The following is a 25,593-nucleotide window of genomic DNA, read 5'->3' as shown; positions in this document are numbered from 1 at the left end:
CTCAGGGGGCAACGACACACAGACCTAAGGTCGGCCCCCAGTGGCTCCAACGCAATAATTTTAGGGACATACTAGAACTTTCCAGGAATCAGGCCCACCTGCTGGACGCAGGGCAGCTGCTGGGTCACCCCGATCAGCTTTGCAAGATCTCTTCTGGAATTGTTTGTGAGCAGGTTCTGGAAAGTAGCTGTTTCTCTTTGCCTTCATTTTACATCCACCCTCCCTTACGGTCGGGCATTGCTGTGTGACCCCTGCCATCCATGTGGCCAGGAGCCCCTGAGGGCGACGTTGGAGCTTGCGAGCCCCCTGCCCGCTGCCTGCAGCCGTGCTTGGGTGCGTGCGCTCCGTGGTGGCTGTGGGGCGCTCGTGAGGCACTGGTGGGCTGTTTCTCTTAGAAAGGCAAAACAGTGCTCAGTGGGGAGGCTGGCCTGGTGCAGGCCCGAAGGCCTGGGCTGGCCCACTGTGTCTCCCCTCACGCCCTCTGGGTGTCTGCCGTCTCCTCCAGCAGCCAGCCATGCTTCCTGCTGAGGCCCTGGAGCCAGGGACCGGGGACCTCCCCGCAGGCCTCCCTGCACTGGGCTCCCGACTGTGCCCGGCCTTGCTGTTCTCAGACCCACGCGTGTCTGACGGGTGGACGGCAGGACATGGTGCCTGACCTCTGTCGCTGCTACGAGACCAGGGCTCTGCTACGGCTGTGTCGCTCTTCCCCAGGTCCCCAGGTCCCCAGGTCTTGGCAGTGTGTGGCAGAGCATCTATTTCGGGATTTTTGCATTGATTTATATTGGAGGCCTACACAAAACCTCCTGTTTGCCATTCAGTGCCACCCAGGCAAGGGGCAGACTTTACTGTGCACAGCTTTTCGTGAATGGGCTGTGTTGGCAAAGGCAGCTATGGCTGAATGGTTCCATAAACGAAGGCTGCGTGACAGAGTGAGCAGACCGTGCTGCTCGTGTCCATGTTTGCTCCTGGTTGGGGTCAGAGTGGCAGCTGTTTGAGAGGGTGGTGACCGCTGTGCCCGGCAGCTGGGCGGGCTGGGAGCACCCTCGGACCAGGGTGCTCCCGGAAGGTCCCACCTGGACGGCACCTGACTCCCACTTCCCTCTGGGCAGCCCAGGTGGAGGGTCCTGCGGAGGCCGATCCTGCAGCCTGGGACAGCTGCCGGGCCTCTGCCCTCCCACGACGGGCTGGCTCTGGGAGGCTCGTAGCAACCTGAGCCCTGCTCTCGGGAGGTTCAGAGGAAAGTGTCCCAAGTGATGGTCGCTCGTGGACACGTGGGCTCTCGCAGAGCTGGTCTGTCAGCTTCCTCTGGCTGGCGGGTGCCTAGGCAGAGCGCTGCCCGGGAAGACCGGGAGGAGAGGGCTTGATGTTCTGCCTGATCTTGCTGGTTTCAAGATTAGGAAATGGCATATTTGATCTGATACGTTTGAGAAGACAAAAATAAAGTTACTTTGGGCAGAATCTGGCATTTTCTTTTACAAATTTCTTTTCAAAGCAGAGTATTTTCATGAAAATACACATGTGCAAAGAACAGGAATGAATGAAGGAAGACGTATAGCTGTGCCTGTGCCCCAAGACCGAAGGGCCCCTCAGCCCTGGGCTATCCCCGAGGTGGCCTCCCTGCCTCCCGACGTAGGTGGCGCATCGGACTCCAGGCGCCACTTCCTGCTTCCCCAAGGCAGAGTGCTCAGTGTGGGCATCTGCTTGCCTGGAGAACGCGGGGCTGGGCTGACCTCCAACCAGTATGACGGTGCTGGTCGGACAGCGCAGGCCCCTCGGGAGCCTCTGGAGACCCCTGCTCCTTCGGGTGGGGTGCAGTGACGCCATGGCCCCACCCTGGGCCCTCCTTGCTCCACCTGCCTTCCGTAGCCGGGTGAGGGGCTGTGTCGTCTGAGGAGGATCAAGCTGGACTGGCCTTGGGTCAGCGGTGCAGCTGGGGCTCGGGTGGCCATGGAAGAGCCTCAGGCCGGACTGTGGGTGCCTGCAGGTTCCCAGGGAGCTCTGTCCCTTCCGCTGTCTCTGGCACCCAGGATGGTGCCTACAGTGGCTGGGTGGACAGGTGGGGAGCGGGGGCATGGGCATCTGACCTCCTGCACACACTCCCCAGGTTTCCACCTGGCTGCTGCCCCTTCCTGGGGGAGCTGGGCCTCTGCTCCTCGTGCTTGTGTGGGCTGGGGCGGGGAGGCCAGGCACTGTCAGTGTCCCACACGGGTCTCCGCTTGACCTCAGTGGTTTTAGAAGCCACGTGGGATCCTGGGTCCCTCTGTCAACCTCCGTGTCTCAATCAACCAAGTCATGTCACCTGGGACCCTTCTGCCCAGGACCCCTAGGAAGCTGGGTGGGGTCAGGGCCTGCATCCCAATCCCAAGGCACTTCCTGGTCTCAGCCCCCATCCCCCAAGCAGGTGTCCCCTGCTTTCTGGCCTCCATCTTCTTCTGAGGCCCAGGCCTGCCTCCTGATGCCCACAGCCCAGCACAACTGGCTACCACCCATCCCTCCCAAAAGCCTTCCTTCACCAGGCAGCCCTGGTGTCCAAACCCTGTGGCAGAGGTGGCTGCAGGGCCCCAGGAGTGATGGAGGGCCACACAGCCGCTCCAACAGCCCACAGCCACAGGCCCTGCCAAGAGAGCCAACGACCCCAGACCTTAGCACAAAGCATTTTAATTTATTTAAATAAAAATTATAATTTATACAAGACTTTTTCTTTAAGTGTTTTCTTTTTTTTTTTAAAAATGTGATGGGATTTTTTTCATCAGTTCTTCATACAGTACAATCCTTTTGTAGAACCAAAGTTACACCAGTAGTGATATTTACAGATCCAAAATAGACTCAAGCTCCGGACATACAAAATTCAACATTCATTCTAGTTCAGTGATTAGTCACAGAAATTAAATATCTGCCCAGATTTATGCACTTCAGTGAGACCCTGCTGGTCCCCGACAGGGAGCTCAGAGCCCCCAGGCCCCTTGGCCGGCCCCGCAGGCTCCAAAACACCCGCGACTGGCCAGCCCTGGACTGTGGACACTCGTCTCCCCGACAGGCCTCAGGCCCTCCCTCCAGGGAGCCCGGCCACGCGGCAGGGCAGGTCAGTCTGCATCTCCCTTTCTCTGTGAAAGGGACTCGAACTAACCCACTCGCTCCAAGAGGCCCCCTCCACTCTGGGACCCTCCCCACTGTGCTTGGGAGAGCACCCAGCGTACCCACAGGAGGACTCACTGACCCTGGTCCCCAGGACCTCGCCTGGGGCACTGCCGAGGCCCAGGAGAGGTCTAACCACCATCCAGAGGAGCTGCCCCACAGCCATCCCTGGGGATAGGTCGGGCCCATCCTGCCTCCCCTCAGGCACCTTGGGGTCCTGCTGCCCCCACTTCACCTCATGTACTGGAGAGCGTCGCCCCTGTGGGGGCTGACGCCCCAGCCCAGGGCAGGGTCTGCCTTCATCGACGGAGGCTGAGGAGCAGGGCCATCCAGCAGCTGGCACCCGTGGTGCCCGGGTGGCAGCCCCCACCCTCTGGGTGGGATGTGTGCTTGACCTGGCTGGTCAGTGTGCTCGGCCCACGCACCAGGGTGTGACCCAGCAGCCCCTGAGAGGGGCGTCCGGAGTCCACGCCACCAGGTCTCACACCCAAACCAGCAAATGAGGATCAGAAGCAAGGTAAAAATGACATCTGAAAAACGATACAAAAATAAGAAAAAACAGCTTGCTCTCTGTAAAAAATATAATCTTCTGTTTCTTCAAAAAACAACAATCGCAGTGACTGACACCCGAAGGACTCAGGACAAACCGAGGGAGGTGCAGTGCCTCCCGGAAAGCGTGCAGACGGGGGACAGCCACTTCCTTCGGAGGCCTCGGCCTGCCCCTGGACTCCACACGGCTTCTCACTTCAGAACCAAAGGCAGACGTCCCAGGTGACGTGCGCCCGCCCGTGAGCCGCAGAGTCCCAGGCAACACGTCTCTCACCCACACCAGTGCTTGCTGCCCTGGGGCAGGTGGGCACTGGGAGTGGCCTGTGCCCAGAGGAGCACTTGGTGGGCACGTAGAAGGGAAACACTATCAGACCCCTGGGCCTCCTGACAGCGCGTGGGCCAGGAAGCTCAGGCTGCCCTGACCCCTCCCCCGACCCCAGCTGTGGAGGGAGGCCGAGCCTCGCCAGGCTGTGGCTGACCTTCACCAGACCAGCTGAGACTCGGAGCTCGGCAGTGTCCTCCTGGGCCTCCCCAGGGAGCAGTGTGGAAAGGTGTGCCTTCATTCATGCCCACACCCTGGCGGTCACCCGCCACAGGGCCAAGGTGGCAGGTGCAGTGGCGGCTGGGGAGGGAGGCCCCGCCCCAGCCCTACACTTGGAGGACTAGCACGCCGGGGGTGGGAGGACCTCTGCGCCCTGGTGACACTCTAACCCCAGCAAGAGGGCCCACAGATGTGCTCGGCTATGGCTTTGGGGGAGGTCTCTGGCTTCTGGAGACTGGGACTCGGGGCCTCGAGAGCCACCGGGGGGCTGGGGCCAGGTCTCTGCCCAGGCTAGGATGGACGAGGAGCTGTGCCTGGTGATGGGGCGGCGAGGGTCCTTCCCGTCTTCCTTTCAACAGGCCTTGAGGATCCTCTGCCACCTGTGTCCACAGGTGTCCACTGAGGTGCATCCAGTGCTGTCCTCCTGAGCTGCAGCCCCTCAGCCAAGGGGTCTATGGAGCGTGGTCAATGCCACAGCAACCACAGGTCGAGGAAGAGCGTGCAGACGTCAATCTGCCCATGAAGGTCCCCATGACGTTGGGTCAGTACTAGCTGTCACCGCCAGAGGCTGCCGCCGAGGTGATCTTCACGTACTGGCTGAAGATGGTCTCGAAGGCCTCGTCCCTGTGCACCATGGCCCCGAACACCAGCGGCTGGTGGAGGAGGCACCCGTGAGCAAGGTGCCACGGCTGAGCGCTGCCAGGCTGGGGCCAGGGCCACACAGGGTCTGGGAGCAGAAGGGCCAACCGTCCTCCTGCCCAAAGGCCCCAGCCTTAAGAAAAAGCGAGGGAGCCTCGACCCCAGTCCCGTGACTGACCCCACCAAGGGCTGAGATTGCTGGGCCAAGCTCCACACCGTTTCTTGCTGTCGAGAGGAGGGCCCTCCGCCCTCGATGAAGCCACGGCTGGTCCACAGCTCTGAGCGTTCTCAGGGTGCGTGGTGCCAAGCCCCTGCCACACCCAACCCCACGGCTGCCTGGCACTTACTTTCTGAGTTGATGGCGTTGACACGGCGATCCCCATGCCCGAGCCCGGGAGGACGGACAGGACCTTGTACTGGAAGGACACAGCAGGGGCATCGTTAGGAGCCTCCCCGGGGTGGGGCTGCAGCTGGCCCTCCACAGGCACGGCCATACCAGCCACAAGAGGACAGGGACCTGTGAGTGCCTGCTCACTCGGCGACTGAGAAGCCAGACCAGCTTCCCAGAGGACGCTGCGTAGGGGGAACAGCCCCAGGCCTGACTCCCAGGGCCTGGCACCAGAAGGGCATCTGTCAGCCCCGACAACCCAGAGGCCAGGCTGCGAGGGCCCCAGCCCTGACCGTGCCTCTGCTACCCAACTGTACGCCTAGAGAGGGCATGGCCACAACAGCCACAGCTGTCCCAAGGCCTGGCCAACGGTGGGAAGGAAGGGACCCGGCCCAGCAGACTACGTGGGTCCACCCCACAGCAGGCTGGCCTATCTGGGCCCAGGAAGTCTCTGGTGGCGAACTCCAGTGCTGCACATGTATACAGTAAGACCCCCCAGTTCTCTGACCCTGGAGACTTTTTTGTCCCTAAAACTGAAAGGAGTGGGCAGCGTGTCCCCACCTTCTGGATGTCTGTGATGTCCACCAGCCTGATGACTTTGTTCCTCTTTGAAGACCCGGATTTGGAGCTTTCGAAGCACAGGTAACTACACGGGGGAGACCAAGAGGCACCGTCTACACCAGCACCCGAGGCTCGTGCTGTGTGGGTCTCCCCCTGGGGCTGTGCTCCCCTGGCTGCGGCGTCCACAGCCCCAGTGGGACAGCAGCGCCCCCTGCCCCCTGCTCCAGCGAACAGCCCGGGCTCCGTGCTAAACCCTTCCTATGGGATTCCCAGACCCGTCATCAGGGGCCAGAGGGAGCTGAGCCTTGGCTGCTGCTGCAGGCATGGGGACAAGGTGACTCTGAATCCCTGCACTCCCGCCTCCCACGCCTGGGGCTGAGACAGCCAGGATGAGCGGGCACAGTCTTGCCTGGCAGAGAAGAGGCAAAGCTACCTGCAACTGCTGTGTCCAGACAGTGGCAAGACTTGGGGCCTCGGCTCAGCAGGGCACCACACAGTCCCTTCCCGGAGACAGCCCCTCACCACCCTGAGCGGCCTTGCCCTGGCGAGAGCGTCCCAAGGAGGTGCGCACCAGGGCTGAGAAGACAGGGCTGCCTCTGGCGTGCTCGCAGGGGCGGCAGTCCCGTCCCTGGGAGCCGGGCCAGGGCAGAGCAGTGCAGCGGGCTGGGTCCCACCTGCTGGGCCTGCCCCGGGACCCTCGTCCTGCCTCTGCCAGCAGGGTCGCATGCCAGGTCCCTGCGGGCAGTCGAGGGCAGTGTGCGGCTCTCACTCACTTTCGGTCACATAGAGAACCCCGTTCCTGATGTAGTCCGTGGGCATCTTCCGGTCTCTGTTGATCAGGCAGCAGCGCCAGCCGTTCTCACACACTAATGGGGAGAAAACCACCTGAAATTCCTCCTGCTGCAAAAGACAGTCCTCCGATGGGACGCCGCCATCCATCGGCAGTGATTCCTCCAAGACGCAAGTCCCTTCGGTGTGAGCCGGGCATGGCTCCGTGCCCAGTACGAGGCCTGGGTTCCTTCCCCAGCACCAGAGAAAGTCCACAGTGAGAGGAGGGTGGACAGCCAGGAAGGAGGTGGCATCTGTGGGTCTGGGAAGCACCCGCTTCCTTCTGCACACAAACACCGGGTTTACGGCACAGCGAAGAAGCCACGCTCAGCACTTGCTGCTGCAGACCAGCGTCCAACGCAGAACGAGGAGCGCCGGAGAGACAGGACACTCGGCACTCTGAGGCTGGGCTGTGCCGTTCAGCTTTACGGCTTGTCCCCTGTGCACCCCCACGTTGACATGGGCTCCGGCGGCCAGTGGGCACAGCTGAGCCCCCCGGAATGCCTGCTGTGAGGGAGCAGGCCCCCTTGGCTTTCCACCGCTAGCGTGTGGGTAGCAGAGGCTGCCTCTCCAGGGTGCACCATGCCCCTGCTGCCTGGGACATGCCCACGAGACCTGGCTCCCACCCTGCCACCCTCCCACAGGTGCCATCAGCCTGCCTTGGGCGGGAGGCCAGTCTGCCTGCTTTAGTTGAGCCTCCACCCCGCCTCCCATTGGCATCTGTGCCAGGCTGGGTCAGGGACTTCTCGTGCACATACCCGCCAGTGGACGCTCGTTTTCAGTCAGATTGAAGATTTCATGGAAGTTTCCCTTCTTGGTGCTGTGGAAGCGACCAGCGTCTTCGTCCTTGCTTAGGCCAGCGGGCGTGCTAGAGACGTAGCTCCGCGATGAGGCTGTTTGTAGCTGCCAACAGCACACAGGGGCCTGTCAGGCTCTGGGCAGAGGCAGCTGGCCCTGCGGGTGACTTGCAATACACAGGCTTTCCTTGCCTGCACCTAGATGCAGACCCACCAGCTAAGAGGCCCTATCCCTCCTGCAAGCTCCACTCCGAAGGTGGGCACATGCCCCCACGGGCCCCTGTGCGCCTGTCCAGTGCTGCACAGATGCCACTCCTCAGCTGGGTGGGAGACCTTCTCCTCTCCTGGTGACAGCCCGCAACCTTCCCCAGCCCACGGTGCTGGGGCCACGCCTGGACACAGAGTCCAAGGACACAGCTGCCTGTCATGTCTGCACAGAGGCAGTCGAACCCCACATTTCAGAAATCGGGACTGGCCACCGATGGCAACTTAAGAAAATTAGACACTGCATCGGATCACAGCAGGTCAGGGGACTTCTGCAGGGACGCCGTGTCATGCCCTGACAGTTGGCCAGAAAGGAGACAGCAGGCACATGTGACCATCACAAAAGGAGACAGTGCTGGTGATACAAGGTCATAAACGTGCAGCACAGCTGAACACAGACCAAGGGCCGCAGGACACCTGGGTCTCTTCTATCCTGGATGCCCCAACCCATGATCCCTCAGATTTCTCCTGTGGTCAGCACTGAGCTGTCTCGAGCCCCAGGGAGGCCCCCATTCCGCCATCCCAGGACAAGGTGGGTCCTCATCTTGTCCCCAGGGGCCAGGTTTCCTGCCTCTGTGCTCCTGGAGCAACTTCCACCTGCAGGACAGAGCCATCAGGCTAGCCGGGTCAGCGGCAGGTCGCTCTGTGCTGGGCTGGGCCACGCTGGGGCTAGCTCAGGGTTCCAGCGAGCTTTGCTATTCTGGAACCTGGGAGCACAAGCCACACCCAACCAAAAGCCTCGCTGCCACAGACAGAGGTGTCAGTGGGTCACTGGGCTACTCTGTCCTCAGAGGCATGTTCCACTATGCCTTCTCAGCAAGCCCTCCGAGACCTCGCTGGGAGTCCTGCGGGCCTGGACCCTCCCCACCCTTCTGAGACCCCATAGGCTCACTCATCCTCCACGTCGCAGCTCAGGACCCCGTGCCCAAGAACTACGGGGCCTGCGATAGGGGCCTGCGATAGGGGCCGGCACCAGCCTGCCAGGCAAGATGGGCTCTGCTCGGTGCTGCTTGACCGCACGCTGAGTCTCAGAGACGGCGCTCAACCCCAAGGTCCCCTCGTACCAGGCCCCCAGGCTCAGCAGGCATGGCCACGCCCAGGCCTGGCTCAGGAGACCCAGCTCCCAGACATCTCTGGGAAGGTCTCAAGGGCCTTTGGGCTGCTGGCCCCAAAGGAGAAGATAGGGATCGGGACGGGCCACAGGAACAGGAGGGCTGAGTGGCAGAGGAAAACCTTTGGATTGCTTTCAGCTGCTGTCCTGTGGGCCAAAAGGTCTGGCAGAGATCAGCCAAACGAGCTGAGGCTGTCTGGAAGGCAGCCTGGCCCACTGGTGCCGTCCCAGCAGGGTGGACTCACCCTCCGCGACACGGTGGCACTGGCCCGCTCCTTGAGCTGGGGTCCGTGGGGAGGCTCCGCAGACAATGTAGGGCGTGTCGTACTTGGCTCGCAGTCGGGGGCAGCGCTTGAGACGAAATAGCGATGAGGAAGAACTTGATGCCAGCATACAGCCCTGAGAGGGGGAGAGGTCCGCATCACCCAGAGCCCTGGCCCTGCCCAGCAGGACGACAGTGCAGGCATCTGCCTGGCTGAAGCCACCTGCAGCTCGGAGGAGGGCACTGTGTGGCCAGGCAGGGTACCGCTCCAAACCCACGGCGGGAGGGGGCTGGTGGCCATGGACTGTGACGGTCCTGGGCCGCATGGCCATCACCCCAGCCTGTTGCTGCAGCCCCCGGCTTCTCATAGTGGACAGGCCTGTGCTGCGAGGGCCCGGTGCCCAGGGGACCAGGGCTCAGGGTCTGCCCGGGGGAGGGAGGGTAATCTCCCAGGAGGAAGTGAGCTGAGTGGTCCAGGTGCCGAGTCCCCAGCAAGCCTCAGAATCATGATCCTAGGCTGGGGTGGCCCTTCCACCTTCCCATCTGAGCAGGGCAATCCCTCTTCTCGTCCTGCTATGTGGAGGTCCTAGGCTGGGGTTCCAGGCACCCTCCTACCCAGGAACACACGGACACCCTTCCAGTCAGACTCCCCCAGGCTCAGCCGTCACCTGCTTGAGTGGGACTTGGGGCTATGAATGTCCCACACTCACCCCAAGTACCCTCTGCCCACGTCCCCTCCCCAGCTTCCCAACGGCCTCAGGGTGGCTTCCCCACACTGGCCTGCTTCCCTGCAGGCCACTGCCGTCACTCTGCCCATTCCCACCCCTCCCAGACCTGGCCTGTTCCAAGTCCAGCATAGTGTAGCCCAGCCCAGCCCAGGCCAGGCCAGGCCAGGCCAAGCAGCTCCCAGGACTGAGTCCACCCTGAACTCCGACTCCAGCCCTCACTGCCCCCAGCCTCACTCTCCTGGAGTGCACCCATCCTGTGGTCTAAAACCCCAGGGGGGCTGTGTCCGCGCACTCTGACCTGTGGCCAGATGACCATATTCTGCCCACCTTCCCACACCAGAATCAAAGGGCTACTCTGCCCCCTCCCTCACTTGCTCTGTGGCACTGGATGTGGGCACCTTTCCCTACCCAGCAGGAAGGAGAAAGTCTTCAGCTCCCTGTCTCCCTCCCAAACCTCACCCATCTGCTTGCTAACCCCTTAGCTCTGCCTTCCCAGGGGTAAGAGCCAGGACCCATGGCCCACTGCCAGGACTGGGGCCACTCCTGCCCAGGCCAGCCCTCCCCCACCACAGGCCCACACCCTCCCACCACAGGCCACACCCTCTCATAGGCCTCACCTCCCACCACCGTCCAGTCCTCCACCACAGGCACCACACCCCCATCACAGACAGACCCCATTCTAACCACAGGCCACATCATCCCACCATAGGGCCCACTCTCTCACCACAGGCCACACCCACCATAGGCCATATTCTTCACCACAGGCCACACCCTCCCACCACAGGCCACATCCCTAGCCACAGTCCACATCCTCTGCCACAGGCGTACCCACCCTGAGAAATAAGACCCCACTCTACTACAGGCCACACCCTTCTCCACAGGTCACACCCCTCCCACTACAGACCACACCCTCCACCATAGGCCACACCCCTCCCACTGCAGACCACACCCACCACCATAGGCCACACCCACTCTTGCCCAGGCAATGGTCTGGGGAGCCACGCGTCCAAACAAAGGTAGGTCATGACAGATGCTATGAAAAATGAGCAAAGTGACAGCATGGGGATCAGCCAGACCCTCTGGGCAGAATGGACACGCTCAGGTGCAGCTCTCCAGATGAATGCGCCCAGCATCTGGGAGCCACAGAGGCAGACTAGGTCCTGCAGAGCTCCCAGTGAGCTGCCCAGTGGCTGCTGGCAGGAGAAGCGGACCCACACTTCCATGACAGGCATCCCTCCTGGTACTACCCCAGATGGCGAAGCACAAAGGAGGAATGCCAGCTGTGTGTGAGCACAGCACGGTCACCTGGTTGCTTTCCTAAGTGGCCCGCCAAGCTTTGGACAGCGTGAGGGGGACCAGGCCCAACCTCCCAGCTCCACACCCTTCCTTCCCCCGACCCTCACTGCTCTCATGACTCAAGCAACCACCCAGCGCAGGCTGAGACCTTCGCCTGCCCAGGCCCGTGGGTCCTTCTCCTGTGTGGGGACCTGGTCACATCACAGATCGATCATTGATAATGAGGAAAGGCAGAAGAAAGGGGGCTGGGGTGCTCTGCAGCCACTGCTGCCACAGCTACGCCCGCGGGCCCCACACCACGGACCCCGCCCGACTCAGAACACCACATTCCAGGTAGACGCGGCCCGGGCTACACGCCACGTAGCTGACCTCCTCGGCTGCTTACCACCCCCCCGGCTTACTGCACCTCCAACGGGCTCTGGGGCTCCCAGTGGCGCCCAGGCGGCAGCACAGAAGCCCTCCACATGGCAAGAAGCTGGGCTCCTGAGGAGCAGAGCTTGACTGAGGCCGCCTCCCTGCCCTCGGATTGCAGGTGGCCTTGTGTCCCCAACACAGACATTTGTGACAAGAAGCAGAAGGAATGCAACGTGACTTCAAGTCCAGCCTCGCTCTCGGAGGTGCGAGGACACCAGCGACACTCGGACGGGAAGTCCCCCGTCACGTGACACTCCCACCAGCCCAGCTGCTGAGGCCGAGGCGGCTGCCCTTACCCACGGCCAGCCCCACCAGGCGGTAGGGGAAGAAGCAGGAGGCCAGGAAGGCGGCCCACAGCGCGATGTAGAGCTTCTGCGTGATCTCGGGCTGCACCCACATGAACAAGCTGCAAGGGAGACAGGGGTCAGGCGGGTGGCAGGTGCCACTGGCACTGCCCTGAGGGATGGCGACCTACTTTTGATCTTTTCCAGGATGTCAGCCATCTTGCCAAAGAGATTCTGTGTGAAGAAGAAACGGTGATGACGACAGACCCTGTGCCATCAGTCATACTGAGACGTGCGGAGGGCCCAAGACGTAGGCCCCGAGCACAGCCCCTGGGCCTGCCCAGCCACGCCAGGCCTGGGTTCTGGTCTGATCAAGGATGAGTGTGCACTCCCCACAAGGACCCGAGGGCAGCCGAGTCTGCCTCCTGGGAGCACAACCAGCCACCACGAGGGCCCCACACGTGATGCCAGACCTGGCAGAGACCAGGAAGATGGGACGGGTCGGCTGCAGGTCAGCGGGCAGCAGATAAGCCAGGCCTGGGTCGGGTGCTACCCATACCAGCCAAGCCTGGGCGTCACCTGGGCCTTCTGGGCAACGTCCAGCACCAGCTGGAACTTCTCAGACAACGGTCAGGTCTTCCTTCGGAGGTTCCTTCAGGCAAAGGGGAAGAGAACGTAGCCCCAGAGGTCAACAGTCCAGAAACACGCCTCTGACGAGACAGCACGAGGCTCCCGCCCCAGCACCTGCAGGTCACTCTGCTGTCCCCACACAGCCGAAGGGGATGGGGCATCCCCTGGGGCCCCAGCAAGGCCCCAGCAGGAGAAGGATGCCCTCTGGCTGCTGGAGGAAGTCCCCGGCAACAGGCTGCCTCACCCAGGTGTGGGAGGGGGCGGGCAGAGCACTCCACAGTGCAGGGCCGAGTGGCCTCCTCTCGTAGCTCACCACCTCAACGGTGCCTCCAGTGACCACCTGGCCCTACACGCTATAACAGGCAGGACACCAGGACCCAGGCAAATGGGGCCTGGCCCTGTCCTACTGGTCGGAGTTCACATGTCTCCCGTTGATCCAGTGAGACCCTCCCAAGGCCTGTGGGGCCCCGGGGCCAGGTAGGTACAGGCACACCGCCCCGTGGACACCTCCGTAACCCTGTGCTCCATGCACACAGGAGGTGCTCACATACTGGGCAGGCCCAGGGAGATGCCCACAGTGCCCCCTTCTGGAGCAAACCCTGAGAACACCTTCTGCTACCAGGCCCTCGGCCCTTGCAGCTGCTGCACTGTGGCCCAAGTGCATTGCCAAGTGTGTGCGTGGGTGGGCGTGGCTGCCAGGGACTGTCGGCGTACCAGGCAGTGGCCTGGGGGTGGGTTCCACGGTCCTGGGCAGGGCCGGGTCTACTTATCTCACTTCCTGTCTGCCTCCCCACCCGCAGGGTCCAGGGGCTGCACAGCCCCCCCCCCCCCCCCCCCCCCCCCCACATCATTCCCAGTCAGGCAAAGTTTGTCCCAGATGGGGTCAGAGTGGGTGGCTTCCCAGGCTCCTGCTGGGCACTGGCTTTCTCCCCTCACCTTCCCCACCACAGCCGGACTCATCTGTGGCCTCCCCACAGTGTCTGCAGGGTTTGAGGCTGACCAGTGCAGAGGTGGAGGGACCCTTTGCCCACCAGGACTCACCACGGCTTCAGACACTTCTGGCACAATGCTCCACTGTATCCTCCAGCCCCTGGCAAAAAGAAGCCACCACGATCTTTAAAATGGTGTCACCAGCAAGTGGCAGAGTCAGGGACAACCTTGAACTGTCAGCACTCAGCTCCCAGCTGGGGAAAGTGGTCCTCTGCCCTCAATGCTGACCACCCCGACTGGCTGTCTGGGGGGTGAATTACAGCAGCCAGCAGCGGGGTGGAGAGGGCGACAGGTGATTGGCTGAAGCAGCTGCGGCATCTGCTGGAGCCAGGGGCCTCAACTGAGGGCGAGGGGCTCCGTGAAGAGGATGTCAAGGTTTTCTTTTCTCCAGAAAAGAGTGAGCTAACAGAAGTCGGCACAGAGAGGACAGACTGCTGTGTCTAACCCGCTTCTGAAGGGCCCCTCTGCCCAGCTGGCCGGGGCCCAGATTCACTCCCCGGGCAGTCACAGGGTAGGCCTGTCCCATGATGCAGAGCGAAGGGACAAGGGTGGGCCTCAGGGTGCCGGCCTCCTCAAAGCCACTCCAACAGCCTCCCTGGGAGGGGTCCTCAAGAGAGGACACAGGCGTGAACAAGGCCCGCTCTCAAACTCGGGGAGGTTGGCAGCTGGAATCAGAGGCCTGCCGCGAGAGTGCCGTGGGCACACCACACACGCTCACTAAGAACCCCTGTGTGCACACCATGCATGCTCACTAAGAACCCCAGGTCCTTGTGTGCATGCCACGCATGCTCACTATGAATCCCAGGCCCCTCTGTGTGCACACCACGCACACTAAGAACCCCTGTGTGCACACCACACATGCTCACTATGAATCCCAGGCCCCTGTGTGCACACCACACACGATCACTAAGAACCCCTGTGTGCACACCACGCACACTCACTATGAACCCCAGGTCCCTGTGTGCATGCCATGCATGCTCACTATGAATCCCGGGCCCCTCTGTGTGCACGCCACGTATGCTCACTATGAATCCTGGGCCCCTCTGTGTGCATGCCACACACGCTCACTATGAACTCTAGGCCCCTGTGTGCACACCATGCACGCTCACTATGAACCCCAGGCCCCTGTGTGCAAACCACGCATGCTCACTATGAACCCCAGGCCCGGCTTAGCACTCCCGTCACCACAGACAACCATCAGCAGCCTTGCGGGGTGCAGGCCCCACAACTTCACCAACCCACCCCGGGTTGGGGAGAAGCTCCTTCCAGATGCGCATGCAGCCTGATGGGAGGCGAGGGACCCTGCGGTGTCTGTCCAGGGAAGAGCTGGGGAGTGTGCCAGCTCCAGCAAGCCCAGGAAGGTGGCCATCCTGCTGGGGGCCGGCAGCCTCTCAGAGGACCATCCCTGAATGCCAGCGTGACACACATCAGGTCACAGCTGTGAGGTAGGCACCTGGCACATGCGATGGGACCATGCAACCACTCAGTGCACCTACCTGGCGATGAGGTAGTTGAGGGACAACCTCAAGATTGCCAGGAACAGGAACATGGGGATGGCCCAGCCGTGCCACACGGCATTCATGTACACCTGCAGGTGAGAGGAGACGGGTCAGCACAGGCCATGCCACCCTCCTCCCCTGACCAATCAGGCGGGCTCCAGAGGCTTCCAAACTCCTGGGGAAGAGGGCTGTAGGTGGCATCCTGGGGAAAGGTGGCTTCCTGGTTAAGGGAAGCCATGCAGGCAGGTGGTGGGTTGGGGCTGCTTGGGAGGTGGCAGGTCTCAGCAAGCAGCTGCTGGACTGGGCAGGATCACAAGAGGACGAGAGCCCCCTGCAGGAGGCCCAGCCGGCCCAGGGGTTGCTCCCACACCCGACGCAGCCTGGCTGGTGAGGAGGAACAGGAGCCCCCGGTCCCCACAGGCCTGCGGGCACCGAATGAGGCTGGAAGGTGGGTCTGGATCAAGGGAGCATCTCTCAGCAATAGGACGTAGGACAAGGACATCTGGACCCCAGGAGGGAGGCCTTGCAGAGCGTGTGTTGTGAGGTGGCAGGTGGGAGGGTAGCAGGGCAAGGGTCCCAGGGCCCCAGGGAGGGGTGTCCTCCCCTGCAAGCTTCATCTTGAGTGTGCAAAGTGCTAGTCTCTCAGGCGGACAGTGAGTCCCTGGGGCCGGTGTGGGCGGGCACTAGGCCTCTCAGGGACCTGCTCAGAGGTCCTGCCCCAGGACCACAGTGGACCTCGGGACCTCTCCAGTCTGAGGCCATCTGGATGACCACTTGGCAGGACAGTGCTACCTTCCAGTACTCTGGAGGGTGCCCTGAGGCTATGGTCCCCCGCTCTGACCTGGAGGCCTTGGCAGGTGAGGGGCAGTCAGCACACTGGTCCCCACTACTATGGTCATGAGCTCCTGTGGAGAACCAAGTGCCCGGGACCAAGTGCCCGTGGGTGCTGGGGCAGCTGCTGCAGGGTAATTCCAGACAGGGCTCTGGGTCCATTTTCTCCAAAGCCCTCCCACGACAGGTGGCTCAGATACCCCTGTTCCCCAGGTTACCATGTGCTTGTCAGCAGCCTCCCTGGTCCCCAGCACCAGGTGCTCAGGGGAGGACAGGCTTCAGAGTCCCAGCAGGCTGACGCTCTGTGGCCACAGCCCTCCCTAATCGCTCTGGTGAACCAAAGGGCGAGCACACCGAGAGGCCTCTCCTGAGAACGCCGCGCGAGGTGCGTCCACTAGAGCCCTGCCCCTCCAACTGACCCAGGCCACTGTGTGCCCACTTTACAGAAGAGAGCTGAGGCCGAGCACCGCCGGGCCCCAGGAAGAGCTGCTGGGGAGGGCCTGGGACACGCTCCCACCCACCCTGCACGGAGCCACTCACAGTGAAGGCGATAGCAGAGGTGTAGACAGAGTACCAGTCGGACAAGGCAGAGAGGTTCTTCACAAAGCTAGTGACAGGCTTGGCACCGCGCTCTGGGGACGAACAGACAGCCAGCGCAGGCTGCTCTCAGCATGCACGCAGTCGGCCCATTTCCCAGCCCAAGCCACACCCAACCCCAGGCCCAAACTGCCACAGGCATCTGGCAGACCTGATGCTGGCCATCGGTCTCCCAGGCTCAGGGGTCCCTGGGGAAATGCCATCTGCCTCCACACCCAAGCTGGTTGTTGGGCAGAAGAAGGGGAAGGGACAGAGCTGAGAGAACACCCTTGTCTCCTCCTAGGGCCTGGGAAGCGCTGGAGAAATGCCACCAGGTGGCCCCAGCAGGCTCTGCCCTCTATCACCCTCCAAACACCTCCACCTAGAGCCTCTTCCCCGGGAGGGTGGGTGGGGTCTCCCTCCCAAAGAACATCTTTCTGGAGAGATGCCCAGGCCCCCCGAAAGTCACCCACACTCACTCAGCCGCCTCATGTTCTCAGTCAACCTGTGAGAAGGGGAGAGAGAGGCCAGGGTCAGCTTCTCAGCTGGTCCGCCCCACCCCGGCCACTCCCTGCTGGCACTCGGGTTGGGGACGTGCGAGTGCCCAGCTGAGGGGCACCGGGACTGCTCACGCAGAGCGGTGGCAGCAGCACTGCACCTAGAGCTGCTCCCTGGGTGCTGAAGGCGGGAACACAACGCAGTCAGACCCAGTGTCTGTGCCACGCCCCTGGAGAGCATGTCTCAGCTCTGCCCCAAGCCACGCCCCTGGAGAGCATGTCCCAGCTCCGCCCCAAGCCACGCCCCTGGAGAGCATGTCTCAGCTCCGCCCCAAGCCACGCCCCTGGAGAGCATGTCCCAGCTCCGCCCCATGCCACGCCCCTGGAGAGCAGGGGTCTCTCTCTCTCTCTCTTCTAGCAAGGATGGCTGAGGTGCGGCAACTAGGCTTACAGAGGGTCGAGCCGCACTGGCAGGGGCACGTGACCCTGCACACAGCGTCCCCACACGCAGCTTCACAAACCCAAGAGGGACCGTATGGATGTGACATGGTTCAGCTCTTGAGCTGCTCCACAGGCCCCAGCTGAGCACATCCCCCAGAACAAGGACCCGTCACCATGTCGTCATGGACCTCGGTGCAGCCCCGCAGGCGCAAGGCGCTACCTCCGGGCACTGAGGGGCTCCTCCGTCTCCACGGTGCTCTCCTCTGGCTGAAAGCGGAAGTCCTCCACATACTCCCCAAACCTCTCGTAGAACCACTTCTGCAGGCGGGAGGACAGTCCCTGGCTGCGCCGGTCTGCGGGAAGGGGCAGAGGTGGTCAGGGGCACCACGGGTCTGGGCAGCCTATTTGGGGATCGATCCCCAGATCTGGGGCAGGGAGGGGACTGCACAGCAGGGGTCCAGGAAGTACCTAGACCATGGGGGATTCCCAATGGAGCAGATGGGTGATGACAGGGGGTCTCTAAAGGGTGCAGCACTCTGAAGACACGGTGCAAACCAGCAAACGTGGGGTGGCAGCTCATGGCAAAGGCCACGGTGGGGGTCTGCTGCTCATACCAGGACCCGCACCCTTCCTCTCTGCCTCCCGTTTGGGAGGTGACTGGGTGGGCTCACTGCCCCAGCCTCTGCAGGTCCTGAGGACCATGCAGGGCCCAGGGAGCAAGCAGCTGGCTGGGCTGCGTGCAGGGATTCAGTGCGGATGAATTCCTGTCCATCAAAACTAAGACCTTAGAAAGCTCCCGCATGGCAGCACAGCAGGCAGAATCCCGCTGGGAGCGCACAGTGAGGCAGACCAGACCCCCTTACGGGGGTCGCCTGCAGGGGGTGCTATCCTGCCATGACTTAAGGGAGTGGGAATGATGAGCAGGTGGTCACTGGACACCACTGTGCCATGAACATGTAGGAATAGGATATGTCCATTAAGATCAAAGACAACCAGGGTGCTGTGGGCTCAGTGCAGGTGACTGATGGTCAGCACACCCCAGGTGCCTGACTCAAGGGCAGAAGGCCGACAGGCTGTGGTTAGTGCCCCCAGGGACACCTAGGCAGGGGAGGAAGCCCAGTCCCCAGGGAGGACGAGGTGGGGGCAGCATCCTGGGAGCTTCCCTGACCCACTGGAGCAGAGCAGGGCTCTTCAGGAAAAGGCAGGAGAACAGCTTGGTGGAGGGCAGGGGGGCCTGAGGCCGGAGAGCTGTTCGTGGACACAGAGATTCCAGATCCCAGGAGTTCTGCTGCTCAAGGAAGCAACCTTCCTTTGCTTTATTTCTACCATTTAAAATCATAGAAGGCATTACAAAAGGTAAAACCAAACGGGCTGTAGACTGTGAGGCCCAGGTGTACACGGCAGGCCTGGGGCCCAGGACCAGCCGGCTTTTCTAGCCAGGCCTCTCAGGGCTGGCTCCTGAGGACGCCAGTTCAGTGGCTCTCTGCCTCAGGTGTCACACCTGATGCCAATGCCCGGCTGCTGCTCAGCTCCTCGAGCTCCCCTTCCACTTGCCGGGTGCAGCAACAGAGTGACTGTCCCCACCTCCTGGAGGGTGGCACGGCCACTGTGGAGGGCCAGCACTTCCTCCCTGACCACCTGTCCCACAAAGAGCCCACCACCCCTTGACCCTGCAGCAGTCCAGAAAGACCTCTGCTAGACAGGAGGACAGGGCTCCCTGGTCCTGCCCAGGGCCAGGGCACTGAGGTCTGGCCCCCACACCCTCTCTGATCCTCACTACCACCCAGCATCAGGGGCTTGGGGTCTCTTGTACTGCCTCTGGTTTGCTCACCAAGATGCACAGGCCAAGGGCTTCCCGCTTGGACCACCGGCCATGGAGCCAAGAGCCCCAGGAGGCCACCACCCAGGGTACAGCAGCCCAGCCCAGCCTGGGCTGCCCGTGGTGGGTCTGGCCCTGGCAACCCTGGAAAGGGGGTGGACAGCTTCCCCTCCAGCAGCAAGCACAGAAGCCCCAGTCTCCTCCTGACCCGAGATCTAGCCCCATACTGGGCTCATGGTGCAGGCAGGGAGGGCCCTGCCCATAGGCAGTAGGTAGGACGGGCGCTATGCCAGGGCACACTGGCCAGGGCCCAGGGCAGGCAAACAGAGCACAGCTCCCCATCCTGGCCCCAAAGGACAACTTTAGAAAGCCAGGGGTGGAATAAGAGAAAGAACAGGTGCTCAGGGCAGGAAGGCAGGGGGAGGAGAAAGGGCTATCCTTGACCTGGGGGCTGGGGCCCATCCGCCACCGGCCCTCCTGCCCGCTCATACCCTCGTTGCAAGGACCAGCCTCAGGGAAGCCACCAGGTCAATGCAGAGCACCGTGACTTGCGGCCTTTAGGCAGGGCCAGCTCAGACAGCACACAGCATTTCTATGAGAAACCATGTCTCAGGCTGGACTCGCACCTGCAGTCTGCTGTGACGACTGGCCAGGTCCCTGTGAGACACACTAGTCCAGAGCTGGTGGGAGATTGCTGCATGTCTGGGGAACACTCTCTGGGCCTACCTGCTCCGTGGTTGGCCTGGCTCTGTCCTTTGGGCTGCGGCTGGGCCTGCGGCTGCTCCTCAGCTCTTAAGGAGAAGAGGGGAGAAGACCAAACGTCCATTAGTGCAAACCTGCTCCAGCGCTCACGTGGAACCGAGCTGCAGGAGGCCCGCAGCATCCCTGGGAACCCCAAGTGCTCACGGGCAGGTTCCTACGGCACATGGGCAGCCGAGCTGCGCTCCTGAAGTGCAGGGGTTCTGCTTTTAAATAACGAAGCACACAGCACCTCTAAGGACAACTCCTTTCTTTCATGCTTCCTTTAACACTGTTGCTTCTTCCATCGTTACGCTCAGTACGAACAGCTCTGCTCACGAGGACACCTGCCAGTGTACGTGTACTCAACATGCATGTCTGAGACCCCGGCCAGGGTAAGGCCACATCAGCTGCCTGCCAGGCCCCAGCTCCACCACATGAGCCACCTGCTCCTGCCTGGCTTCCTGTCCCCCCGCCTAGCCTCCTGACCAGTTATTCTCACAGCCCCTTGGGCTCTGTCCACCCATGGACCCCAACTATCTCCCAAATGCTATCCCTGAGGGAGCTGGGTGGCCTGGTCTGGTCCCTTGGTGGTATCTCTGTCCTGGCTCTCTGGCCTGCTGGACCCTCAGTGTACTCAGGCCACCTCACCCTGCACTAGTCTTGGCTGCAGACGCACTGAAGCTGCTCTGGTGGCTCAGGCCCTGGCTGAAACTGGGCAGTGGGTGGGAGGGCGCGGAGGGGCTCCTCTAGGGCCGGGGTCTCCGCAGGTGCACCCTTCCACATCTGGTGGAGTGAGAGGTGCCTTCTGCTCCATTCACATCACATGGTGACATACCAACAGTGCCTCGAACCAGTGTCCCCACTGATCTGTAACTGCCACGTCATGCAAGGACGGGGGCACAGAGGATGACCTGGACTTCTGTAAGGGGCGGGTCAGGTAGCCCTGGTGCTGGGTGAGGGCTACAGTCTCAGGAGCAGTGAGGGAGCCAGGGGTTCTGGAAAAGCAATTCTACCAGGAAGCACCTTTGCCAGCATGCACCATAAGATCAAAGGATGAACAGGACCTAGTCCAAGTATCCATGGCCCTGGGGGCCCGGGAGGCATCGGAGAGGCCAGTAAGGCTTCCCCAGGGGCTGTGGCCAGTACTATTTCACCTCTGATAATAATGCAGATCACTGCCCAGGCAACCGTTCCCACACAATGACCTGCTAGAGAGAAACAGGCATTTAGCTCACGGTGCATTACAGACTGCCCTTGGGCAGAAGGCTGGCACCTGGGCAGATGTTCAGCAGCAGACACTCTACCCGCTTCACAGGATGCCAGCCAAGGATCTGCCGAGGGCCTGCCAGTGGGGCATGTGGCACAAGGGTCAGAAGCAGGCTGAGTAGGACAGTGCTGAGAAGCACAGCTTTTACCAGCAGAAAGGAAGCAGAGGGCGGAGTGTGTCAGGCCAGCCGTGCCCAAGCATCCCGGTAAGCAGTACTCTTGCAGACGCTGAGACGTGGCAGGGCACAGGCACCCTTGAAGCCACATATGCATGTGACCTTGTTGGGGGGAAAAGGACTGTAGGATTTCTAACTACTGATTCTTCAAAAATGATCTGCACGGACATTCGACAATGAACCAAACAAGTCCGGGTGGAATGTGACAGAATTTGTAAAGCCTAGCACTTCCTGAGCTGCAAAGACCTAAGCTGGTTCAAGGTGAGGGTGCCAGGCCTAAAGTCGCCCCCTCTCCCGCTGACCTGGCCTAGGTGGGCACCGGCTTGGTCACAGGCCTCACGTCCTCCCCCTACACATCTTTCTGCCCTCCACCTGCCACTGTGAGCCACCTGGTCCCCCACCTTCCCATTTCTGGGCTGTCCAGGAGCAGGGGCCAGGAGCTAAGGGTCCTCTCCAAGGAGACTCGGGTGAGGCAGGGGGCGGGGCCAGACCACAGACTAGCCGGAAGCAAAGGGTGACACTTCCAGGAGGTTTGGGACCATAACGGGACAGTCCTTGTCCACTAACAAGTGGGCACAGAGGGAGGTAATTTCTCGGGAATTTTCTTAACAACTAAAGCAGAGGTCCGCACTCACGTCGTCACCGGGCTAATGCTGCAGCCTGCCTGAGCTTGTCAAGGGCCCTCCATGGGCTCCGCCCCCTGGACGCCCGCCCTCCCCCCGCACCAGCATGAAGGGAGAGGACAGGCTGCTTCCCCAGACCTACTCCTCCCTCCACGCCTTACTTCAGGTTTCCAGAAGGATCCTGAATCCCAACCTCATGTAAAGCAGGGGAGGGCCCCTTAGTACTTCTGGGACCCTTAAGTTTTGCCTCCAGGGTCATGACCTGGATGTTCCTTTACTACCCACCCCAGATGGCCCTGCTGTGCCTCAGAAGTGACCCAGGTCAGGAACACTCACCACTCAGGGGTGCTGGTGGACCCCAGAGAGGGGCTGGGTGGATGGCAGGTGGGTAGCTGTGGGGAGCAGGGACACAGATCAGCTGAAAGTCACCCAAGCCACCAGGGGGCGCCCGGCCCCCAGGCGGAGCTGGGTAGGAGGGCTCTGCATCAGGGAGCTCTGTCCTGGTGGGGGCTGCGGCCCCTTCACCAGTGAGTGAGAACACGCCCACGCCCAGCCATCTGCCCCTGGATCTCCCAGTGTGGACAGGTCCCTGCCACGTCCCTGTGCAGAGCTCAGGGACCTAATCTGAACTCCCGTGGATGCTCACGGGTCAGCAGCAGCACAACGCTAGATGTGGCCTGTGCACCGGTCTGGTTTGGTCGAGCAGCCATGGTCGAGCAAGGCTGGCCTCAGTGACCTGTAGGAGGCGCCAGGGAACCTGGACTGCAGGGGAACATGGCCTGATCGGCAGCACCCCAAAAGCACAAAGGAGTCTCTGGGAATGGGGGGTGGGGAGGCGGCAGAACAAGGGGACTCTCCTCCCAGCTGCAGCTCCTCAAAGTGGATGCCACCTGGAAACCCCGAGCGGAAGCCGGCGTCTGGCACACAGACCGACTCAAGGCGCTGCTGCCCAGTGTGGCTATGCAGAAGACACCGGCCCCCATGGGAAGCAGAGTCTACATGGGTGTCTCAAGGCAGAGGGTGTGCCCCATCCCCTGGAGCAAGTCCCTCAGGTGGGGCAGGGCTGTGGGCAAAGGTGGGGTGGGCAGTGCAGAGGATGCAGGTGCAGGAGGCTGGGGTGGTGACTGGCATGGGTCTCCAGCCTCACCCTCTGCCTCCTTCTGGGAGGTGTCCAGAGGCACACGGGGCGGGCAGTCTGTCAAGACAGGTGCGCAATGTTTCCTAACTCACAGCCCTGCTCTGGCACACCAGGGGCAGAGGCCGCGCTTGCGTGGGTGGGCAGAGATGTGTGCGCAAGGAGACCGTGAGCACCTGGGGCAGCTCGACCCTGCCAGAGGCGAAGGCCACTGGAGTGGCGCAGACTCCCATGGGGTGACCCACGGCAGGCAGGCAGGCTCCACGCTCAGTGGGGGTGTTGGGGAGGCAGGGGTGCCCACCACCCCATCTTGGGGCCCCAGAGGCAGGGAGCATCCGAGTGGGCGGCAGGGCCTGGGAGGGGCAGCTATCAGGGAAACAGGCAGAGTGGGGATGTGCAGAGTCAGGTCCTGGGAGGCCCTAAGAGGCCCAGCCGGCCTCCTGGGGCCAGCCTCTGGGGCCAGGCCCCACGGATGGCACACCTGCTGGCCCAGACCAGGACATGAGAGGGGCTGGCGTCTCTGCGGGCCCCCACCAACTGTCTCTCAGTCCCGCCCCTCCCATCCTGCCCAGCCTGAGTGGTGGCAGGACCCCCATGCTCAGTTCTCTATTTCTCCCCAAGACCAAGGACAATGCTCTGAGAAGCCCTGGTTCCAGCAGGAGAGGGTGGAGACCTCTGCTCAGGGGCTCAGCTCCAAGACCCTGCCCACTGAGGAGAGGACACCACTAGGGTTTGGGCTGGCTTGTCCCCAAGGGCCCACGTGCTAGAGGCCTGATCTTTGGACAGGGACTGGGGACATTTGAGAGTTGGGCCTGGTGAGCGCACCTCAGGTCTGGGGGCTGATCTCAGAAGGGAGGATGGCAACTCTAGTGGTTCTCCCAAGAGAGTTGTTACAAAAGAACAAAGCTTTCTCACTTCCTGTTTTGTGATGGGATTTTTCCCCAGCATGTACTCCCACCATGTAGCATTACCATAAGGTCCTCACCAGAACTAAGCTGATGCCAGCACCATGTCCTTGAACTTACAGAACCATGAGCCCAGGAAACCTCTTTTCTTTATAAGTACCTAGCCTCAGGTATTTCATTACAGCAACAGAAACAGACTAATGCAAGCATTACCTGGCCTTCAACACCTCCTGCACTTTCTGTTCCAACTCAATTCGCCGTTGCCGCTCCCGCTCCAGCTCCTGCCGCAGCATCTCTGAGTTGGTTTCTTCTCGCAGCTTCCGGAGCTCTTCCTCTGTGGGGGAGAGAGCAGCCAGGTGACTAGCACTCATGCCCCCAACCTGGAGATACTGAGGCATGGCTGCCCAACTCAAAAACAGCAGACCGGTTCCTACTCTGTAACAGACCCGAGTGCTTACACTTTCTCGTGTCTGCAGAGTGCTTGGGTAGAGGGATGTGCCCCAGTCCTCACCGGCTGTCACCCGACAGGGCAGCAGCTTTTCTCTGGGGTGCACGCGTGGAAAGGAGCCCTTAACTGGGACTCCTCCTGCACAGCCACGGCCTTCTTTACTATGCTTGACATGCCAATCAGAACCACGAACGCATTTCACCGAAGCATTGCCACACCCACAGGACATGGGGCAGGACACAGGGGCCCGTGGCCAGCCCACCCACACACTTAACACCTCCATGCGGAAGCCCTGGGTTGGTGCAGCAGAGCAACCGCTTGGGCCACTGTGTGTGGAGAGACCTGAGAGCCATCTGAGGTCTGGAGACAGGTGTGCTTCGGGGAAAAGGCCTCCCAAGAAGTGGAATCTGAGTCCTGAAGGAAATGGGGGCGGGGAGAGAAGCAGGCCAGCAGACACGGAGGCACAGCGCGGAGCAGAGCGTCCTCCTGTTCCGCAGCCAAGGGATGACGGGTGCCAATCACCTACCACATGTTCATGAAGATGTAGCAGAAAGGAGTCCGCGGGCTCCAGACACACAGTGCTAGGAGGCGGAGCTGCTGGTGTGGATGACCAGCAGAGGCTGGGCGGATGAGGGAGGGCGGATGGGTGGACGGACGCAGACACACGGGCGGGTAGACGAGTGAGTGACCGCTCATGCGCTCAGTTCACTGGTGGATCCCACCGATTGCTAAGGCTCAGCCAGGACCGCAGCCTTGAGAGACAGGAAATTATCCCCTGCCTGACTCACCCCCAACTCACGGCAAGAAAGCAGACAAGGGCAGAAGTAGTCCTCCAGGAGAAGGGGGGCTGGGCAGCAGAGGGCTGGGGCAGGGGCTGGGTGGGGACGAGATGGCCCTTGGTGGGGAGGACAGAGCGGGAGCTGCAGGCCAGTACAGTGGGCTGAGGGCTCAGCCCAGCTCAGCATGGGTGGTAGAGACGTGCTTGCAGTCGGGGGACCCAGGGCCCAGAGCTGGCCGCTGAGGAGCACAGTGCAGGGCCTTCAGTCTGGGGGCCACACTCAGAGACAGGGGCCAAGGTCCACGTGTCTGGCATGGACAGCTTCCTCCTGCACCTCAGGCCTCCACATCCCTCGCCCCTGCCCCAGCCTCCCTCCTGCACCAACACTAGAGCTCAGGTGACCGCAGTCCCACGTGCTCCCTGCTGCCCTCCCAGCTCTGG

The 25,593-nt window shown here is 61.8% G+C and overlaps 1 protein-coding gene across 1 annotated transcript in view; it reads right to left on the bottom strand.

Annotated features, from left to right (window-relative positions):
• Window positions 1–4,057: 4,057 nt before the first annotated feature.
• Window positions 4,058–25,593, bottom strand: part of GRAMD4 (GRAM domain containing 4) — a 51,706-nt gene continuing 30,170 nt past the window's right edge. Inside the window, 20 exon segments of the mRNA XM_079140183.1 lie at window positions 4,058–4,878; window positions 5,212–5,280; window positions 5,814–5,898; window positions 6,583–6,679; window positions 7,400–7,544; window positions 9,059–9,096; window positions 9,099–9,119; window positions 9,122–9,176; window positions 9,178–9,212; window positions 11,810–11,919; window positions 11,985–12,031; window positions 12,377–12,421; window positions 12,423–12,449; window positions 13,469–13,517; window positions 14,914–15,005; window positions 16,288–16,379; window positions 16,803–16,828; window positions 17,482–17,614; window positions 19,807–19,871; window positions 24,140–24,260. Of these exon segments, the coding sequence (XP_078996309.1) occupies window positions 4,774–4,878; window positions 5,212–5,280; window positions 5,814–5,898; window positions 6,583–6,679; window positions 7,400–7,544; window positions 9,059–9,096; window positions 9,099–9,119; window positions 9,122–9,176; window positions 9,178–9,212; window positions 11,810–11,919; window positions 11,985–12,031; window positions 12,377–12,421; window positions 12,423–12,449; window positions 13,469–13,517; window positions 14,914–15,005; window positions 16,288–16,379; window positions 16,803–16,828; window positions 17,482–17,614; window positions 19,807–19,871; window positions 24,140–24,260 (1,457 nt within the window). The 3' untranslated portion in view covers window positions 4,058–4,773.

This window comes from Sciurus vulgaris, assembly GCF_902686455.1.
Source record: "Sciurus vulgaris genome assembly, chromosome: 5".
In the NCBI taxonomy this organism is placed as follows: Eukaryota; Metazoa; Chordata; class Mammalia; order Rodentia; family Sciuridae; genus Sciurus; species Sciurus vulgaris.
Note: the sequence above shows the minus strand (reverse complement) of the source record. Positions and strands in the feature narration are given on the sequence as shown.